Genomic DNA, 20,241 nt, shown 5'->3' on the forward strand with positions numbered 1-20,241 from the left:
ATAAATAAAACAGAATTAGTTATTTTTCTGACCAGTTATGCCTTATTTTAATCACAGCAACATAGAATTTGGCTACTACACAAGTGATAAAGGGTTTCAAATCTTCTAGAAGATGGTTCACATAGAAATTGTCTGGCCTTCCTGGAAATTTACATATTAGGAGCAGAATATAAACAGACCTGATATCCCTGTAGGATTTACTAGAAATTAGAAAATGATTGGCCCCAGCTTAATCTGGCAAAATGGCTCTGAGGCAGAAAACCTCCTGGCTATTCTGCTATACTAGTTATTCCTGCAGGATAACTAGAATAGCAAACTACTTTTTAGCACGCCCATAATAATTTGCAAAAACAAAAGGGTTTGTTTTGTTTGGCTCATTCTTCTATTTATGACTGCTTAAAATAAACTTCTGTGTGTGGATACAAAGACTTGGACTACAGTACGTACAGACTGCTAAAAACATTATTCACAAAACGATGGATTTTTAAATTCCCTAAATGATTTCACTGAAAATTCTGGAGTACTCTTTTTTTTTTAACGGGATGTGGAGTGATAATCTTTCAAAATCAGGATTTGTTTTGTTTTTTCCTGGCAGTTCTGTCTTAACATCATGCTGATTCCATAGACATGGAAAACTTTTTAATTTTGTTTTGCATTGGGAAATTTGCATTAAAAGTCAAAAGGACTTTTGACAGTTCCATTGTTCTGCCCTGAATTCTATAGTTATTTGTTTCCTCAAAGGCTCATCTGCCATTTGCTGTTGTGGGAAGCACAGAAGAAGTAAAAGTGGGAAATAAAATGGTTAGAGCTCGGCAGTATCCATGGGGTGTCGTACAAGGTAGGCTGGAATCCCAGACATGTTTAACAATGATTGAAATCCTTGCATGTTGTAGCTTGCTAAAGAATATTTATGATTGTTGGTTGCACAGTCAGTCAGATGTTTAGACTGGATTTGGCATTTTTATCCACCTATCGAGTCCTTCCCAAGGACCTGGGACGATGATGATGATGATGATGATGATATTATTATTATTATTATTATTATAAATATTTTATATTTTTAATTTCTCCTGCTGTTCTGTTTCTATTACACTTTCGTTTTGCTATTACAAGATTTGATTGTTTAACTGTTCTCAAATATCTGTGGAAAGGCAGATATAAATGTTTGAAAATATTAAGTAAAGAGAGGAAAGGGGTGTATTAGTTTAATCACACTCTGATATATGATTTGATTTAATATTTGTAATTAGCTTTGCCGACAACAAAATTGATCTAAAAGTAGTTTCCAGTATCCTATGAATAACAGGGCTTCAAAAATTGTTTGGAATAAATGCTGGGCCTCTCTGCTGTTCATTAAAGCACAGATGTCATGTTTCAGGCTTCCACATGATTGCTTTAACAATTCAAATAGAGTTGCTTTGTTTGTGTTCCCACACATTGCAAAGCACCTCTTTCAACTGCTTGTGCAATGTAATTAAACACAGTTGCAAGGGAGTGAGCCCCTTTGAAGTGAATGTGATTAACTTCTGAGCAAAATATACATAGGAATCTGCAATCTATCAAAGTTTCTGATCTTGCTTCATGAAACTGTGGTCCTCTTATCCAAAGCAACACTACTTTACTTTTCTGGAGGATGCTGTTTTTATAAAAATGCTACAAGAGGGTGGGTGGGTGGGCACACGTGCATGTGCTTGCCTCCGTGTGAACCACTCATTTTCTCCAATGTGTTTCATGTCTGCTTTGTTTAAATAGTTGAAAATGAAAGCCACTGTGACTTTGTGAAACTGCGGGAAATGCTGATCCGTGTCAATATGGAAGACCTGCGGGAGCAAACTCATGCTCGCCATTATGAGCTTTATAGGCGATGTAAGCTAGAAGAAATGGGCTTCAAGGATACTGATCCTGACAGTCAGCCATTCAGGTGAGAAAGCATTTCTCTTCTTTCTTTCTTTCTTTCTTTCTTTCTTTCTTTCTTTCTTTCTTTCTTTCTTTCTTTCTTTCTTTCTTTCTTTCTTTCTTTCTTTCTTTCTTTCTTTTCCCATTAAAACCTTGCAGGGAGCTGTGAAGGCTGGAAGTTTGGTTGGTGTCTGTGTGAGTTTTGCTCTCAGGGTGGCATTGACAAATCTCTTCATGTTTTCTCTTTGCTGGTCCAAAGTGTTTTTCCCTTGCTGAAACATGCAAACTTTTCAAAGGAGTATAAAAGGATGTATTTTCAGATGTGTGTGACCTTGAATAGCGTCTTACATCTTTGTTTTAATGTCTGGGCAATTTGGAACTTGTGTTTTCAATCAGCCTTCAAGAAACATACGAGACCAAAAGAAAAGAGTTCCTTTGTGAATTGCAAAAAAAAGAGGAGGAAATGAGACAGATGTTTGTGAACAAGGTCAAGGAGACTGAGTCTGAACTGAAAGAAAAGGAGAGAGAAGTGAGTATGGCACAGGCAATGACTCTAGGGTACAAACTCCTGTACCAGATAGGACTGAGCTCTTGCTTTTGTTTGGCCTATATTGATCAAATGCTATAAAAAGGGCATCCCCAAATCCTTCTATGCTAAACAGATTCGTCTGGCCTAATATTCTGTTTCCACTGGTAGACAGCCAAATCCCCCTGGAAGTTCAGAAACAGGACACAAATAAGAGACTTTTCTTATAGGCAAATGTGCACGGGTGTGTGAGCGGATGCTTGTAGGAAGATGTTTGGATCTCAGAGAGAGTCGCACCATTTCTCTGGCCTGTTTGCTTTTTGTTTTGTTTCAACAGTGTGAAACTACTTAAGACTCAAAGTCAGAAGACCAATTTTCCTGTGAAAAGGTTAACATAATTGTTACATTTTAAAATGCCCCAAATGGATGCTAGCATAGAGGATTGTTACTTCCCATGAACCTGCTTATTTTACGGTCGTGGAATTGCACAGGTATCAATTGTAAACCGTGGTAGAATTCACAGAATGGTCTACAGCAAGTCACTCACTTAAAACAAATGGAACTAGTACTTCTTGTTTCCTCTACATCAATAAAACATGATGACTTTAGCAGTACAAAAAAACTGTATATACTTGAGCACATTACAAAACACATATATTTGCAAGGAAATAATCCAGCTAATTAAGAATACGAGAATATAGAATTACAGAAAATGATATTTTTTTGTGAGGGATTACCCTGAAATTATAAAAGGAATTTTGTACAGAAAGCTCGGAATCCCTATCTTGAGATTTCATGAAGCTTCCATAAAGGGGCTTTGGGTATATAAATCTGAGCCCAAAGATAACATCCATGATGCATTTATCTTGCCTGAATCATGTGAGTCTTAAGAGCTAAAATGGGCATTTGTATCCAGGGGCTATATTGTTAATTTACTTTGGCCTGTAGGGCTTCATAAACAGTAATGTCATGATGATGATGATGATGTAGGCAGGGGCACTTGTTTGGACCAGTTTGTGAGTTTGTAGGCTTTTTAATGAGAGAAAGCTTAAGGAACCCTATTTAACCCTTAACACACACACGTGCACACACACACACACTCATCCAGAAATAGGATAGCACTTCAACTCAGCAGTGAGGAAAAATACCTTAGGCAAATTGATATTTTGCCTTCCCATGCTCGGAATGTTTGTAAATTTGTTGTGTAGTTAAAACATCCCACATAACTATTCTATGTAGGCATTTCCTAAACAGCATACAATCTGGCCATCCAGAACCGGCATCTATGATGTATAATTGATTCTGTGGAGTAATCTGCCTCAGTAGAAGACCTTATTGCAGGCCAGAATTGGTCTTAGTGCCAGACAAAGCCTGGGTTATATTTCCCTTTTTCTCCTACCAGCTTCATGAGAAGTTTGAACATCTCAAGCGAATACATCAGGAAGAGAAGAGGAAGGTGGAGGAGAAGAGAAGAGAGCTAGAGGAGGAGATGAATGCTTTCAACAGGCGGAAGGTAGCTGTTGAAACACTGCAATGTCAGTCTCTGCAAGCCACTTCACAGCAGCCACTGAAGAAAGATAAAGACAAGAAAAAGTAAGCTGCTTTATGTACCTTTTCTAAGGTCAGATATTCACACCTGATTATATAAAAATATTGCCACAGCTTAGTTATTTAAACAAAACCAAACCCAAGACGTAGTTTCCCATTTAGAACTATTTCAGATCCTAATGGGATAAGCCAAAGGAACACCTTTTTTAGAAATTAGAAAGAGACAAATGATTCTTAGATCTGAGAAGATGATTCACTTGATTCTTGATTATCCTGATTCCTATAAGGCGTGGTGGGTCTGCTAATCCCCATGGAAGTGAGTGAAGTCTGTATTCTTTACTGCTGGATTCTGCAATCTTTGTTATTTAAGCACTACCAGAACCATAGGATCTTGAAATCAGAACAGCAAAAACAGGTGTTATAAACTGAAGAACAGGAAACAATGAATTGAGGAATAGGAAGCACTTAGCATATACATGTATACCTAACTTTGGAGTATGGTTTATGTTCCATAAATATATATTTATCTTTCTCAATGTTGGTATGTTAAAACTGAATCATATGCTCTGTATTTGGACCAAAAATGTGGTCATTGGACCAGCTAAGCTGTATTCGCTGACAGCAGTTGTCCAGGTGTTCATGCAGAGACCTTTCTTGATGATCTTGCCCGAGATCCTTTCACCTGGACATGCTAGGTATCTGCTCTGTGAAAAATACGTTCTGGACCACTGAGCCAGTGAACATGAAAATTGTTGGGTTGGATTAGATATCAGATATGTTCTTAAAAAGCCTACTACTTTGGATAGAGAAGTATCCTCTAATATTCGTACGATTTGTATGATCTATAGTGGAACCTTCTCTGTATTCAGATGCTGTGGATCTCTCAATCATCTTGAAGGTGTATGATCCTCTTGTAGAGCAATCCCAACCAGTGGCCATCCCATATTTTCTGCTGCCTACATTCAATAAGATATGTTTTCAGTATTTGCATAAATGCATATTGTTTGTGCTGAATCAGTAGCTAAAAGCAGAACGTGTTTTTCCAAAGTTTACTGTTGACATAGCTTCAGCTAAAAAATGAAAGGGATTTAGAATGTTTGTGCTGCTTCTAGTAGATCATGTCTTGAATTAAGAGATCCAAATTTTATTTTTGATAAGCATTCAAAAATGAAGGAAAAGCAGAATATAAACCAAGGTTTAGCAATTGTATTTCAGGTTGGCACTTTAATATACAACAGCTTCATGGTTTGTGTTTTCTTACCAAGATCATTTCAAGAAAATAAATTTCCCGTCTTCCAAATGAATGAATCTAGAATGTTTCCTGTTTAGGCTGTCTTTAAACTTCTTGTCTCTTTCTCTTGCCAGTACTGTATCATGATGCCCACCCTTTTAATCCTTATCAGTGGTAACAGACAACTGGATTTGTAAAGTAGTCACATCACACATCAGATGGCTATTTTATATGCCTTGCAGAGCCCAGAAAGTGCAGCATAGGGCAGGGGTAGTGAAATGACACAAGTAGCAGGAACCTTCTGGAAACGGGAGGCTACACAGATGGGAAAGGCAACATCACTGTGAGGTAGGAAGCTGCCCTTTGTGAAGCAAGGCCATTGTGTCCTCTGGCTCAGTATTCTTTATAGAGACCTGGATGACCAGAGTCCTTCCAATATGAACTGGAAACAACATAAATTGGACCTGGGATCTGATTATATGCAAAGCATATGCTCTTCCATGGAAATACTTACTTCCTTTAGAAGGTGGTTTGTATGCCACCTTTTAAAAAGTTATTTCAAGGTGGTTTATGGGCCTTTGCCTCCAGCAAAGTTATGGGCCTTCGCTGGTTGGGAACTCCACAGTTTTCCAGGGGAGTGGCTGTTTTAGTCTCTTGCAGCAGAAGCAAAAAAGAATTTTATGGAACCTGGGAAGCTAACAAACTAACAGCTATCTAAGCTTTTGTGGATCACTGTCAGATGCATAGAATTTAGAGAAGTTATTACATTTTTCCCCCAGAGGTATTATCTTTCATATTTAAAATGCATTATAATATATTAGCAAATTAAGTAGTCTGTGTTGGTATTGCAATAATTAATTCTTCTAGTGTTTTAATTGTGCTTGATAGGTTTTACCTTTAAAAAATGTGAACAGGATAAATTAGTGTAAACTCTCAAACTGCAGAGCTGGCCAACAGTTACTTAGGTTTAAATGCTGCAATATTAAGTCCGTCATTTTCCTTAATTATGAAATGGGCATAGTGTATTTCTATTATTTCATAGTGTAGCTGAAGATACATTATACACTAATAATAAATGTATTAAAATAGAAATTGGGCTGTTAATAAAACCAATAAAAGCTCCAATCAAATGCAATTTAAAATATAGATTCAAGATATCTGAAAATAGTTTAACTGAGCTGACTTTCTGCTGCTATTTGAAAACCATACTTGGGATTTGGAACCATAATCAGGTTGTCTTCCCCTCCCTTCTCCCACCTCATCCCAATTTAAAACCTAGAGCAGTCTAGGCACTCTATGCATCTGATGAAGTGAGCTGTAGCCTACAAAAGCTTATGCCTTTAAATAAAATTGGCTAGTCTGAAAAGGTGCTTTCAGATCCCTAGTTTTTACTACCATATTCTGACACACCTCTCCTCCTACCATGCTGGTATTTGGGAGGCTCATAACTACAGATTGGCTTGGAATAAAACTAATCTTTAAATTATATTGTGACATCTACATATTTCAGAAAGTAAGATTTCATGGTAACTTTTGTTACATTTATTTTTTCCTTATGGAATGCCTAAAATGAATTGGAGCGAAGTTGCAGCTGTAGGAAAAGAACCCTTTTCCTGGCATAAATTGAAGCAGTTGTACTAAGACTAGGGTATGTAACTGTGTGCATCTTCATCAGAATGATCTTAAGATACAGTGCAGTCCCCTAGACATATTTACCCTGAATAAACTGTCCATCTTTTACTATGAGTTCATACAAGCTGACATTTGAGTGCAGGACCAAGACATAATAGGCTAAAAGATAGGACAGGGATGGCTAAAAGAGCTTATTTTTAAGCAAATTCAGATTGTTTGCTTGTTCTTTATTAATATGTAAAGATTTAGTCATTATTGTATTTCAAAATTATGGAAGTTTATGATTTGAATTGGGCTGAATGTCAGTATGGACATCGCCGATTGAAAGATGCTCAGTTTACATCATTTGATTTGGTTGCTTATTTCATTCATACGTGGTACTTTTACTGGTAAAAACAATCCCAAAGCAAGGATACAGTTTATTAAACACACACACTCACACCATTTAGAACAGTAACAAACAGAATAGAATCTTGTCAAAACTTCCATTCATAAGGGGCTCCAAGAGGACCCCTGGATCGTTCACCTGCTCTTTCAAGGGATGTACAACCCTGTCTGAGGTAACAAGAGAACATCATGTTCACATTGCCATTATACTGTTAGATTCAGCCTCAGCCTCTTGATCCTCATCCAGCCTGCTGCCATGTTGAGATACTGGTCAAGAGCATGTACAGTCTCTCTTGACTCATATGATACCTAACTCTGTTGCTCTGTATTGTCACATATTGATGAAGCTTGCCTCCATTTCCCTTAAGAATGGCCTCCAACAGCTTCATAAAAAGCTGTACAATGCACTATAAACAATGGGAACGCTTTGGAGTTCCATAACATAACTGCCAGGAAGCCAAGATGTAGTCACCTAATGCTAATCTGGGGTACGGTGGGATCACTGTAATGCTATGCTCCCAACCTACAAAGAAAGTTTAGGATATCACATTCAAAGGGAATCAAGAGATAAAAGGAGAACAAAGACACATTCCTCACCCATTTGGGCAATCAACATTGATTTGGTCCCATAATCCGGCCTGAATGAGGCTGGGATGAGTCCAGATATTCCTTTCTTTCAGGACCATCTTCAGTTTTAACCTCTCAAGTACCTTCTCTTGAAAGGGGAGATTAGCCAACTGAATGTTAAGTTGTTAAGAACCAGAAGATCCAGATTGGTTTTTTTAACCAGCAGGCATACAAGGCATCTCGCCCCTGGCCCTTTCACAAAGGTGCATTTGTGAAATGGTAATCCCATCCAGTTATTTTATTTCACTTTTAGAATTTGTACATTGCCCTCAACAACCTATTAATGTGCTCCAGCTAGACCAATCAGCCAAAGTGGACAGGAGTTGAAAGAAGATGGACAGCTACTAGTATCTTGCCCATGTCCTCAGGTTTCAAGTAACTAATATTAGAATAGATATTTCTTTTTAAAATACTCTATTGGTTGTTAAACTTATTATTTCACTAAATGCAATGTTCCTGAATCTGGCAACCATCTAGATATCTTGGAACATAAGAACCATATACTAAATCACACTGTGCACCCCTACTAGTCTGAGATCTTAGGGACAATCCAGTCCTGCTACCACAGATCTTAAAAGTGGAAAAATACAAGCGATTGATCATGAGGCCTCGTATATGTCACAATGCTTTATTGTTTAAGGTAAATTGGTTGAGTTTATCTGCAATTACTTACTTGCAGATTTTTGAGACAGGTGTAATTTGGTTGGTCATATATGGTACGTCCCAAAGGATCACATCATCTTTTTTTTTTATGCTATTATGTTTTTATTATATTTGAGTTCTATAGTTTAATTCATGTTTTTTATGTTTTTGTTTCAGTTAATCTCACACATAGATTACAATGCCATGAGTGGACTCTGTATATTCATATATATGTTAATTGCTTGTTTTCCCACCCTGTGAATACTTCTGCCATCCCACTGTGCAAAGGAAGCAGCATGAAAAACTCATCACCTGCCTTTTTTCAAGAATGGATGGTGACCATGCAGGAAATTAGCATTATTAAGAAAAAGAATGATTTGCTTTGCCTTTGCAGATTCAAGGTGGAAATTCTTCACGTTTAGTTCTGAAATATTGGGAATTTAATTTAAGCATATTTGTTTTAAACTCTTTGACCATCTGTGTATCAAGTGGCCTAAATATGTCTAGTCAGTTTTTAAGATGCAATATAGGTGGGGAGATAGCAGTATAAAAGTTGCCATTGGGAACCTGTTTTATTTTCATTTTTGGAATTTATTTTGAGACAGATATAACCAGTATGTTATTTTTGATCAAACACTGTTTTGAGGCAACACTCTTAACTTTATACTGAAATAAGAAATACAATATGACAAAGCTTAGAGTTTCTGTTGGTGACTGAAATATTATTCAAGACAGCTTTTAAGAGGATATAAGTTTGCTATAGGATCTAGAGGAGACATGTAACCCCTTTTATTAATTCTGTCCTCAAATTTTTAAATTAAAAATACCTCCAAAATCAGTGGTAGAACATAGAAAATCATACTTAACTTTTTAAAAAACACATTCAACATTAATCTTTACCTTTTAAAGATGTTCTTTCACCTTAAGTGGTTTTTAGCCAAGTTGATTTTGGCTATTTTAAATAGTTCATAATTACTGAAATTCTCAAGTAAGTACTATAATTTGTTGTGTATGATACAGGTAAGGCAAAAAATGGAGATAGTGTTGACAGCAGGAGTTCTGAAAAAATTAGGCCAATTAAAATTAGGCCAATTAAAATGTTTAGAGGTTTTCAAATCATACTTCTGTGCTGATTTAAATTATTACTTACAATACAGTCTGCTTTTAAAAATGCACCTTGTCTCTTTTGTTACATGCTTTGGGGAAATGTACAACTGAAATGTGAGTCTGAAAAGGCTAGCTTAGTACACGACAGTCAGTCCTGGGATCCAGTTGGTCTGTTTGTTGCCTATGGAGATCCCAATTAACACTGGACTGTAGAATTCAAATGGACCTTGATAAATGCAAGGTTCCCAATTGTATAGTGTCTCCTTGTGATGGAAAATCAATTACACAATCTTCCTAATTGCATAAATAAGGCCGTCAGACATTCAAGCCAAGCTTAAGTGAAGTATATTTAAGCTTGATCTTAATGCCATTAAAGGATGCAGTTTTCTTTGCCAGAAAATTGGTAAGAAAACCAAAAGCACAGCAGCTGTTAGTGCCAGTTTGTGCACTGCATAGAACTGGATGGACACATGTTTTCTCTCCCTTGCCTTAGTGTCAAGCGAGCAGCTGTTCGCACAACATTTTGCTCAGGAAGCATTTTAGTTGCCCTTCCATTTAAATTTTCTTCAGTGCTACAGCGTAGCCTTTATTTTATTGTTAAAACCTAACAGGCATCTTCTTCCCTTTTCAAAAGCAGAATTTAACTATATTGTGATCCTGAGGTTCTTGTTTTGCACATTCTCTTGCAGAAGCTTCTTGCTTGGATGTTGAAATACTGTTCAGGCTTTTGTTGTTTAATTGATGGCCAATGTCTGAATATATTGAAAATCATGTTATGCTATTACTTGATATTTTAAGGGAGGAAAAAAACCTCATGAAAAAAACTGTAAGGGTACTTTTTAACTGCAAGCCTGTTAAAGTTATACTTTTTTAGGCTTACATTTTAATCTTTTTTCTTTTATAAAGGCTGTGCCTTTATTAAGATAAATATATTTTCTAAAAAGCAACTGGATAATTAGTGAAGGCGAATTGCAGTGCAGAATAGATCTATTGTATTGTTATATAGATGGTAGAAGTTCTGGTACATGATTGGTTAAAGACGTAAAATAAAATGTATTTTTCTTTGGGAGACAAAAATTTCTTATGAGCCTGAAAATGAATGCATACTAAGGAGACTGCAGGGCGGTAGAATAAAGTTATATCAAATATGCCAAGTGATGCAGCTTAAGAGTTTTTCTAACAATTGTGAAAGCCAATAGGATCTCTCCTATGCAGAAAGTATTTTTCATCCAGTTGGCTTTCTGGACCTCAATTTGATGCTGTCCTGTTTTTGAAAATGATTAAGAACATGGGAGTAACAATAAAATATAAAACACGTAGAAAGCATAGCCAAATGGCAGTATATTTCTGATGAAGACATTCAGAATGTATGTAACAATATATTAATTATTATAATATTACTGTTATTATTATTATGTGAGTGCATATTTTATGTTGTGCTGTCTGTTATATCATTCTCTGTGTAATGTGGGCCTCAATTTTTCCATTGTCTTTGTTAATCTGTAATAGTCTTCCCCAGTGGAAACTAATATCCTTTTCTTGGTTGAGGTCTGATTTGGTACTTCATTTTTTCTTTATGGGACCAAATTTAGTAGTTCTGTACATTGTTATTTAATAAGTTACTAGCTGTTATAATGTGACACTAATCTTAAATTAAATCTTAAACTAAGCTTGAAGATTTACCTCTGTTGTGTGAAGTAAGAAAAACAGGAAAACACAACAATCAATTTGGATTTTCCTACTATTTCCTACATTATTTTCTATAATGTTTGACTATTGGAGAGGTGCATCTTCTAATGACCTTAATTGCCCATATTTTCCTGTTTTTCAAAACTTGTGTATTTTTAGTAATGCTTTACTTTATGGTCTGTTTTCAGAAGCAAAAACTTCCATCTGGACAATCATACTGAATGATATTTTTAAAGTGTCAACAGGAGAACCCATCAATTTCTTTTATGAAGTGTTATGTATTGTTCTCACATTATAGTTTTAGTAGATTTTAACCACTTTTTTCAGCTTCCTTTGTACTTCTTTTTATTAAATATTACATTTCATTTTAAGTTCTGTGTTTTTATTTTTACACATTTCATTCAATCCTAACTGGAAGAAAAAAATACTTGTAAAATTTATATAACATTTCCACCCTTAAAGCTGATGTGCCTGGGCTGAAACCATATTTTCACTGATACCAGCACTCCTGAGAATTTTTATGCTGGAATTAAGGTTTGCCTGTATTTAAAAAAGAGATGATTGCATAATCTGGCTTCAATTCTGAATGAAGAATGCATTGGTAACATAAAGATTTAGCTAGGAACCTAAGGAGATTCTACACTGGCAGAATTGCCAGAATTGAGTTGAAGGATATCCAAGTTGTGGAAGATAATACACTAGTATAGGGCAGAGAGATTTCAGTTCTCAAAATCTTGAAAACATATTTTTAAGATGGAAAAGATAACATAAGCAATATGAGTTCCATAGGATAAAAATGTAGGACTGCGTTCAAAACACTGTTTTAATAGCGGGGTTATTTTTTAAAGAATATAATATCAATAGATAAGGTCACCTATAGTGAAAAATAACTATAATTATAGTTTTTATGAAAGTGGACTGGTAGTACAAGGCGTTCTTTTGCACTTTTCCTTCCTGCAGGCCCATTCATTGTCCATGTCTCTTTCTTCAACCCTCTAGAACAGATGTGGGAGACATGTAGTGTTGTGGACATGAAATCAATTGCCCTGATGTTCTGTGAACTGATATACCAATGGATAGAATCCATTGTGAAGTGCTTCAGCATTTAATAATTTTGTACTAGGGTAGCAAAAGTGTATGCAACTTTTAGGAAGCAGAATAGCTGAATGAAACAGCAGTTCCTAATCAACCTCATGGATACATGATGACTTTTAGGACTCAGCAGTCCTGCCACTACAGTGATCATGTTTAATTTTGTTTTGCTGAAGTAAATTGTCTTAAGCAAGTCTTAAGTTGCAGTGTATTAGGTAACTATATTATTAAATGAATATAAAGTGTTGGTAATCTGATGAAATGCTAATTAGCAAGTATAATGCATCATAAAAAGAATGTAAAGTACATTGCATTTTTAAATTGAGATGCAAATATATGAGATTTGTTCTAGTCCAACATTGGGGGTATATGTCCTTTTAGAATGAAGAATATTATATTTCTTGTTGATTATCTTTTTTTTTATTGGTAACTGTCGAATATGACCTCTGCTTCTATTCTTTATGGGAGTACCAATAGAAGAGAATATCTGTAGCTCAGAGCTGAACTGTAGTCTTTGGTGCTCTCTGAGCTTGGTTGTTTATTTGCAGACCTTTCATTACCCAACTAGGTAACATCAGTGTGTGGGAGTAATTTGGAAGAGGTACCTGAATGTTTGTCTCATTGTGGAGAGATCATTGAATGTATTTACCCTTGCAGAAGTAGCTAAAGCAATAATTGCTTATAAAGCAGCTTGCTTTAGTGAAATTTAGAAAACTACATTTGAAGTAAAGAGTAAAAAATGTGGATTCTATTGGGCTACTCTTATGACATATTCTAAGCAGGAAAAAGAACTTTGAGAAGGCCTATCAATAAGTTTCTCATGTTGAAACCTTTATTTTGTGGCTAGAATCAAGGGAAGGAAGTTGTCTTGGCTCAATTAAGGGCTAGTTTTTGCCCATTAATATATTTTGAAAGGGGAGCCTCTATCCCTGTGCACCTCCTATCGTACAGTCCTTATTGGAGTGTCCATGGTTCCTAAAGGTACAGAACTCATTCTGTTCACCCAGGGTTTTTTTTCTCTAAAGCTATTCTCAATTCTGCACGGCAGTGACAATTTATAAACATTACAGTCTGTTGACTGTCTGAACTCTTTTATTTTACTACTGGAATTCTTGAGAAAAAGCAGTTGAATATGAACCTTTTCTCTATTTGGAAAGATCTTGTTGTGACCTAGGTCCCATTGCAATGTAAATTGCAGTAGATAACTCACCCCGTATTTCTCTTGGATAATTTCAGAATAAAATTGTGATGAACCTATAACTTATCAATACACTTATTTGAAGATATGAATGCCCATGTTTTAAGTGGAAAGCCTTCCCCTTCATTTTATTGGACTTTCATAATCCTGACATTTGAACAAGCAGCAGCTGTCCTTTCATTTTTACAGAGTGTGTTTTCTTGCTGTATGTTTGATGTAATTAAGTGAGCCTGAAATCTAAATACTCTCTCTTGTTCTTTCTGTAGCTTCTTTAGTCTTCCCAGTTCGTGCTCCATAACATCAGGAAGATATGTAAATTAGAAGATTTATTAAGGCCAAAACATCTCATACAGAAGAGTTTAAATTGGTGCTTCTACTTTTTTAATGCTTGCAATATATTCACAGAAGAGATTCTAAAGCAAGAATTGATTTGGACGGCACTGCCTGATCAGGTTCCTTGATTAAGTAGAAACTGATCATTCACCTATAAATGTTTAATTCAGACTAAATGCATGGCATGTACTAAAATAAAAACACTAATCTTCCTATATGGAGAAAGAAACCCCAACGAAGTTTCCTAGTGGCAGATTGAACACATTGAGAAGGTATTCAGAATGAATTTGATGCTTCAGACTATTGTTTTACTTGCACTGTAAATAGAGATTTGATGTGTTTAATTATAAACTGGATCCATTAAAATGTGTTTAGTTATAATGGATCAATTAAAAAAAATTGTAATCTAGAAGCCCTACATGAGAAAAGTCCCATCCTTTAAAAAACTAATAATGACACAGTGTGTTTCAAATTGGGACATCAAAGATTACTTTAAATTATTTCTAACCCCTCTATTGAATTCTAGTATCTCTTAGCACTAACTTTGCAGGATTTTTCCCATATGTCTGTATAATGAGATGTTTTGTATGAAAGGAAAATAACTAATTCAATTCCTGTGCATAATTTGATAGAGGGACACCTCCATTCTTTTCTCCTTAGACCATTTTTGTCTTCTCCCTTTCTGTATTTGCATCTGTTTCTTATTTAAAGCCACAATGCCCCAAATCCTTTTCTGTCTTCAAATAATAAATTGAACTGGTCATGAACCATTTTTAAAGGACAACTAAATGGGGGAGGTGGGGAAATTCCACTGTTAATAGGCTTGTTGTTAAGATCCTGAAATAAGAGAACAAGAAGACTGTCTATAGACCCCTTCCTTTAGAAAAATGGATAACATGTATGTAGAACCCAATGCAGAGATACTATCCTGTTCTGGGATAAAATTACTTCTAATGGAAGCCAAATACAACAGGTGGAGCAACAAAATAAATTTACATTTGGTCCTTAAAAATCTTTAGTTTGCCAGCTCATTGAAGACTGTTCATGTGAAGTGGAAACCTGAAGTGGGGTGTAGAAGAACTCTACATTAAGAGAGATTATATTGGAGAGAGGTCTGTAAATTAGTGAAGCCAGTATATCCAAACTGGTATATAGCATTAAGATGAAATGCAAGAATTGCTATCAAGTTAGTGTCCTATATTGTCTTGAAGTGCACAGCGATGCCTGTAGGGAGTACTCTGGGGAAACTGGCCAGGGACTCCTCAGGACAAGCAGGAGAAATCTGAATGCAGCAGGACTCTGTTGCCACATTTTGAAGGAAGCAAAGTGATCGTGCACATTGCTATCTCAAGAAGGTACCACATCAGAACATTGAGCTGAATGGGAGAGAGACCAGAAGCATCAAATCCAGAAACTGAAAGGATCTTATTACAGCAGTGGTAGTCATTGGCTGTTTTTGGTCAAATTTGCTAAGGTGTGAAGAATGAATAATGTGCACTATTTCCCCTCTCCTCCACTTCCTGATTTGCTTGTTATATGTAGAAATGTCTGTTTTAAAAAGGGAATGGCATTCAGCATCTGTGGTCACAAGAACTGTCTCTTGATAAACCCAGCTAAGAAATGCCCTTTCACTTTCTTGAATATTTTCCAGCCTCCCCAAGACATCTAAAAGAATTGGAGGGCTATAACTGAGAAACGTATAAGATACTGCTTTTATGCCATCTTGGAATTTATGAACACCAAGTTACCATTGCTTTCTGTCTCTCACTTTTGTGGTAAGACAGAAGTACATAAGCAGTTGCCCCAGAAGGTTTTACAAATAAAAAGAAACAACCTGAGTTCTGTTTGAAGCCAAAGGAAATGCTGCTTTTGGCATAGCATGGATTCCTGTAATGAAACGTTTTACGTTCATTTCTTCATTTATGGAAAACAAGACTGTAATTGAATTTCTTCTGCTAAAGTCCTACAGATCATCCAAAATATATTGGATATTAATAGAATTACATTCTATCAGAAAAAAATCTTACTGTTTAATATCAAGTGTTCAAGCTTAGCCAAATTCTGCACATTTTCTCCTATTAGTCTGTCATTAAATAATGTCCTCATCAGATCCACTGAAAACTATCGCATTTGAGGAACATTTGTGACCGGGTAACATTAATTTCCCTACCGAACACACCTCCCTGATAGTTATAATTAAAAATCAGAATGGTGTTTTCATTGCATTTTGTTTGTTCCTTTTCACATCCCTTTCTCAACTGTCATATTGTCTGATTCCCTACATGTAGAAGTAAACAGAATATGCCACATTCTATAAGAAAGTATATATTGTGTAGGTATAGTTAGTCAAACTGAAGGAACTTTCAGAAAGTTGGTTTCTGAGATCATAGCCCAATTAAATGCATGCCTGTTCAGATGTTAAGATCTATTGAGTTCAAGGCATATTTCCAGATAAGTATCTATAAAACTATAATGTCTTGAATGCACTAGCTTGTTTTCTATTTGCAAAAGTCACAGGAACCTAGGCCATATTTCCAAAAGAGAAAGCAAAATCAAGAAAGGACAAATTAGATTTAAGATTTTAAATTGTTTTTATTGAACAAAACCACCCACATTTTAAAAAGAGACACCCCCAAATCACCGATATTAAAAATATAAAAAGTCACAGTTTATGATGATGCTTTTGGTCCTATAATTTGAAAGCAAGGTCATGACATTTTCCAAGCTGGCCCTTAGGAGACATCAAGGCATACGAAAACCACCCGATTTTACAGTATAATATATTGCATAATTTAAACTCCTATGTCCCTCATTGTATCAGCAACATTCACATACTGTGAAGCTGGCAAGGCATTATCTTGAGTTCTTGAGCACACAGTAGAACCTTCCTATTGTTTGGGGAAAGGCACATCATTCACACTGCTGCTGCTCTGATATATTCCTACAAATGCGGAAATACCTTTTGCTACACTTACTTCGTTCACATGATCATCAGGTACATAACTGTTGCAGGCAGATGACCTGAAAATGCTGTCTGGGCCAGCTGAATAATGCATGCAAGGTAGCTTGCTTTCTAAATTGGTTTCTGATATAATGAATTTAATAATGATGAAAAGTTGCTTTTTTAGGATTTGTAATAATATATTCCAATATCTCCCTGGAAACAGGTAAGGAATGAGAACTGTAGTTTTTTGTGGTTACCATGCTCTTCAAGGGCAGCCCCATGTAAAGTGCATTGCAGTAGTTCACTTGGCAAGTGACGAGGCATGAGCGATTGTGAGCAGGCCTCATGGTCCAGGAAAGGGAGCAACTGGCACACAACACAGAGCTGTGCAAAGGCCCTCCTGGCCACAACCGCCACCTATACATATTGTGACATCCTTCCCAAGTTGTTTGTGACCTCCTGGGGTGAAAGAATTCTATTGGGTATTTAATGATTAATTATGGAGTATACTATAGTTCGATACCCAGTGGGAAGAGGGTGCTCTTTTGTTGTTCCTCCTTTGGGAATTAGAAGGTTTTAAACCTACTCTGCTCCTTGAGCCATTTCTTTCTAAGGTAGCTGGAAACTGAGTTTTGGAGAACAAATGGCTGTAATGATTTTGAGTGAAATATCTAAGATGTGTCCATATCAATTCACCTATGATTTGATATAATTGATAGCCAGTTAACATCAACTGGTGTGAACACACCTGAATTTGGATGCTATAATAATATCTTCTGCTGTATTGGCAAACTCTATAGGAAACCTGCATCTCCATTTTATTGGATTTAGCTAAGGCGAGAGTGGTCATCCTGTGTAGGCAATTACATTGCTCAGCTCAGCATTTCTACTGTAACAATTTAACACATAAGAGCAATGAAATCTCTCACCCATTTAGCCAAAGGATTGAGCCTTTATATACAGGTCTATCTAAATACCTTTTAAAAATCCATATATTAAAACTAGCTGCACTAAGAGAAGCTGAATTTTATGATGTGTAAGCTATGAGAATCAAGCATCTTTTTGCTCATTTTGCACCATTTTACTAGTCCCTAGTAATCCCCACTGGAATTTTGAGTTTATCAGGAATGTTAGGAGAGTGGCCAGCCACAAAATGGCCTTTTCTGAGAAAGCAAATGGATAAAGCTTATAGAGAGTAACTTGCCCAAGAACATACAGCTGTTCAGAAGTATTTTGGAACCTGTACAATCATAGGACCTCTCTCCCATTCATTAAAGCAGCCACATCAAGTATGCTGCACAAGGATGAAAAAGAGATGGTACTGCTTTAAAAAGCTGGCTCATTAAACTTACTGCAGCTCTGAACACAAACACATTTTTCAGTCCCATGCAGCAGCTGGAAAAAGTCTGCATTAATGAATAGCAGAGAGATGCTGCGATTGTGCACACACTTCTTCAAATTATCTTCAAATTATTTTTGAAGCATGCGTAGCCATGCTAAGAACTAAGGATGTATCTGAGTACCTAAATATATTAATACTCTTACTGGAAGTTTTCTGCCCCAACATCCAGTTTACAGAATATAAAACTGATGAGGCTCAGAGACAATTAATTTCTCCATGGAAATAGAATACAAACCAGTGTGGGGGCTGAGCACCATTTCATGGTGTTCAGAGAAATGTGCATAAGCTGAAAGACAAAAATGTACATCAAATGAAGAGCAAACCAGTTAACACATACCTGTGCTCTTCTAGCCAAACCACTTTGTTGTTCCCTGCAACCATTTTTCATCCTTCAGGACACTCCTTAGTATTTGGACAGCTGAATATACTTGAAAAAAAAACTACGCACCCATTCTTATTTATCAGATAGTTTTAGGCCTCAGGTGGGAATATATAAGATGCTAGAGAACCAGCATTATCCCAAAATATTAGCCTCTCAGCACCAGTTCTATTGACATGCATGTATGTATATAACTCACAGTCATAGAATCGAAAGAAGCCAATCATGTTCAAGCTCCTGCTCAAAAATTAAGAACTTTGAAAAGACAGACCATATCTGTAGGCACTGTAATGCCAATGTACTATGGGATGGTAATGCATCATCTAAGGACAAAAAATTAGCCCTGGATCAATAGAAATCCTGCTTCACTTCCTGTCCTTCTGAGATCTCATAAAATAGTGTATATTCATCTCTGTTTACATAACAGTGCAGATGGGAAGGGGAGAAGGATTTTCCCATGTTTGTGGGATCAATGTCCAAGGCCTATGTTTCTTTTTTCAAAGGGGAACTTTCTACCTGGATGAATTTTTCTATTTATATGGGGATGGAAAGCCATGGCTGTGGCATTAAGCAGTGTAAAAATTAAAAAAAAATTGCTCACCTGTATGGCCTGGCCATCAACTGAAAATCTTTGGATTCTACCGTGAAGTGTGCTGACCATTCCAGTGCTGAGTTCAGATCATCAGTCAACAACCAGAAAAGTTACACTACTCACTAAGCCTCCGCTATTCCTGTACCGTAATTTCACTAGTAATTGAACTCAGCTAAGTGGTGGCCAAGTGGTGATTTAGTTGATTGCTATCAGGTAACTTTCTGCTCCAGTCCTTAACATTTCAGACCTGCAGAACGTAGCCTCAGACAAGAGAACTCATACGCAAAAGTTCAACAAATGGTAGGAGAACCAAGCTAGTGTCTGAATAACAACAAACATCTTAAGCTGTCCTAAGAAGTTTAGCAAGCTCCTATTCTTTCCCGATCAATATTTCTAAGCATAGGACATCTTAATCGCCTGAGGTTTTGCCTTGCAGCTACTCATAGTCCAAATGGATGTCTTTTTTACATTTATATTTTGATCTAATCAAAAAAAGTTTGCTCAAACTTTTTAAAAAATGGAGAGTTGAAAGCTACAGTGTAGGCAGTACTTTGGATTAATACATAGTTCTCACTGATGAAATATTAGAAATAACATTGGCTTTGTCGGGTGTTTGGTCCCTTTTGCTTATATAGGCTTCTCTAATCGATATGAGGGGCAGGTTGTAAAGGTGGACAAGTGCTGATCCTTTCCTCTGGCCCCTGAATATCACCACTTCCCATATTGCTGTTCTGTCCAGCTTCTGAGGTCCCACCTTCATTGTACAGGTACTTGAATCCATCATAGAATTCATCGGTCTGCAGGTCATCTTCACAAACATTGACTCTGAGAAGTGTGGTTTGTGTGTTAAACTGCATTTCTTCCTTTGCTATCGAATAACAGCAGGGTAATGCTTCAGCCAGGTGAGTTTGGATATTTTGATTTGCAGGGTTGAAAATGTAGACAGCGTTGGGTAGCTGGAAGCCCAAGACCTGTTGATCAACAAGTTCTTTGCAGTGGATAAATTTGGTGCTATC

General features: G+C 36.4%; 1 protein-coding gene across 3 annotated transcripts in view; it reads left to right on the forward strand.

The window, feature by feature from the left end:
- Positions 1-20,241, forward strand: part of SEPTIN8 (septin 8) — a 72,329-nt gene that overhangs the window by 50,449 nt on the left and 1,639 nt on the right. For 2 of the 3 annotated variants that reach the window (XM_088133722.1, XM_088133723.1), the window contains exons 6-10: positions 742-838; positions 1,753-1,921; positions 2,293-2,425; positions 3,825-4,015; positions 8,667-11,644. In XM_088133722.1, the coding sequence (XP_087989848.1) occupies positions 742-838; positions 1,753-1,921; positions 2,293-2,425; positions 3,825-4,015; positions 8,667-8,670 (594 nt within the window). In that variant the 3' untranslated portion in view covers positions 8,671-11,644. Of the gene's footprint in view, positions 1-741; positions 839-1,752; positions 1,922-2,292; positions 2,426-3,824; positions 4,016-8,666; positions 11,645-20,241 lie in introns of those variants that run through there. The other variant, XM_088133724.1, reaches the window with a different exon arrangement.

The sequence above is a fragment of the Python bivittatus genome, unplaced genomic scaffold, assembly GCF_059951505.1.
Source record: "Python bivittatus isolate LINGU-HERP-01145 unplaced genomic scaffold, Pbiv_v1 ctg000080_np1212, whole genome shotgun sequence".
NCBI classification, from domain to species: domain Eukaryota; kingdom Metazoa; phylum Chordata; class Lepidosauria; order Squamata; family Pythonidae; genus Python; species Python bivittatus.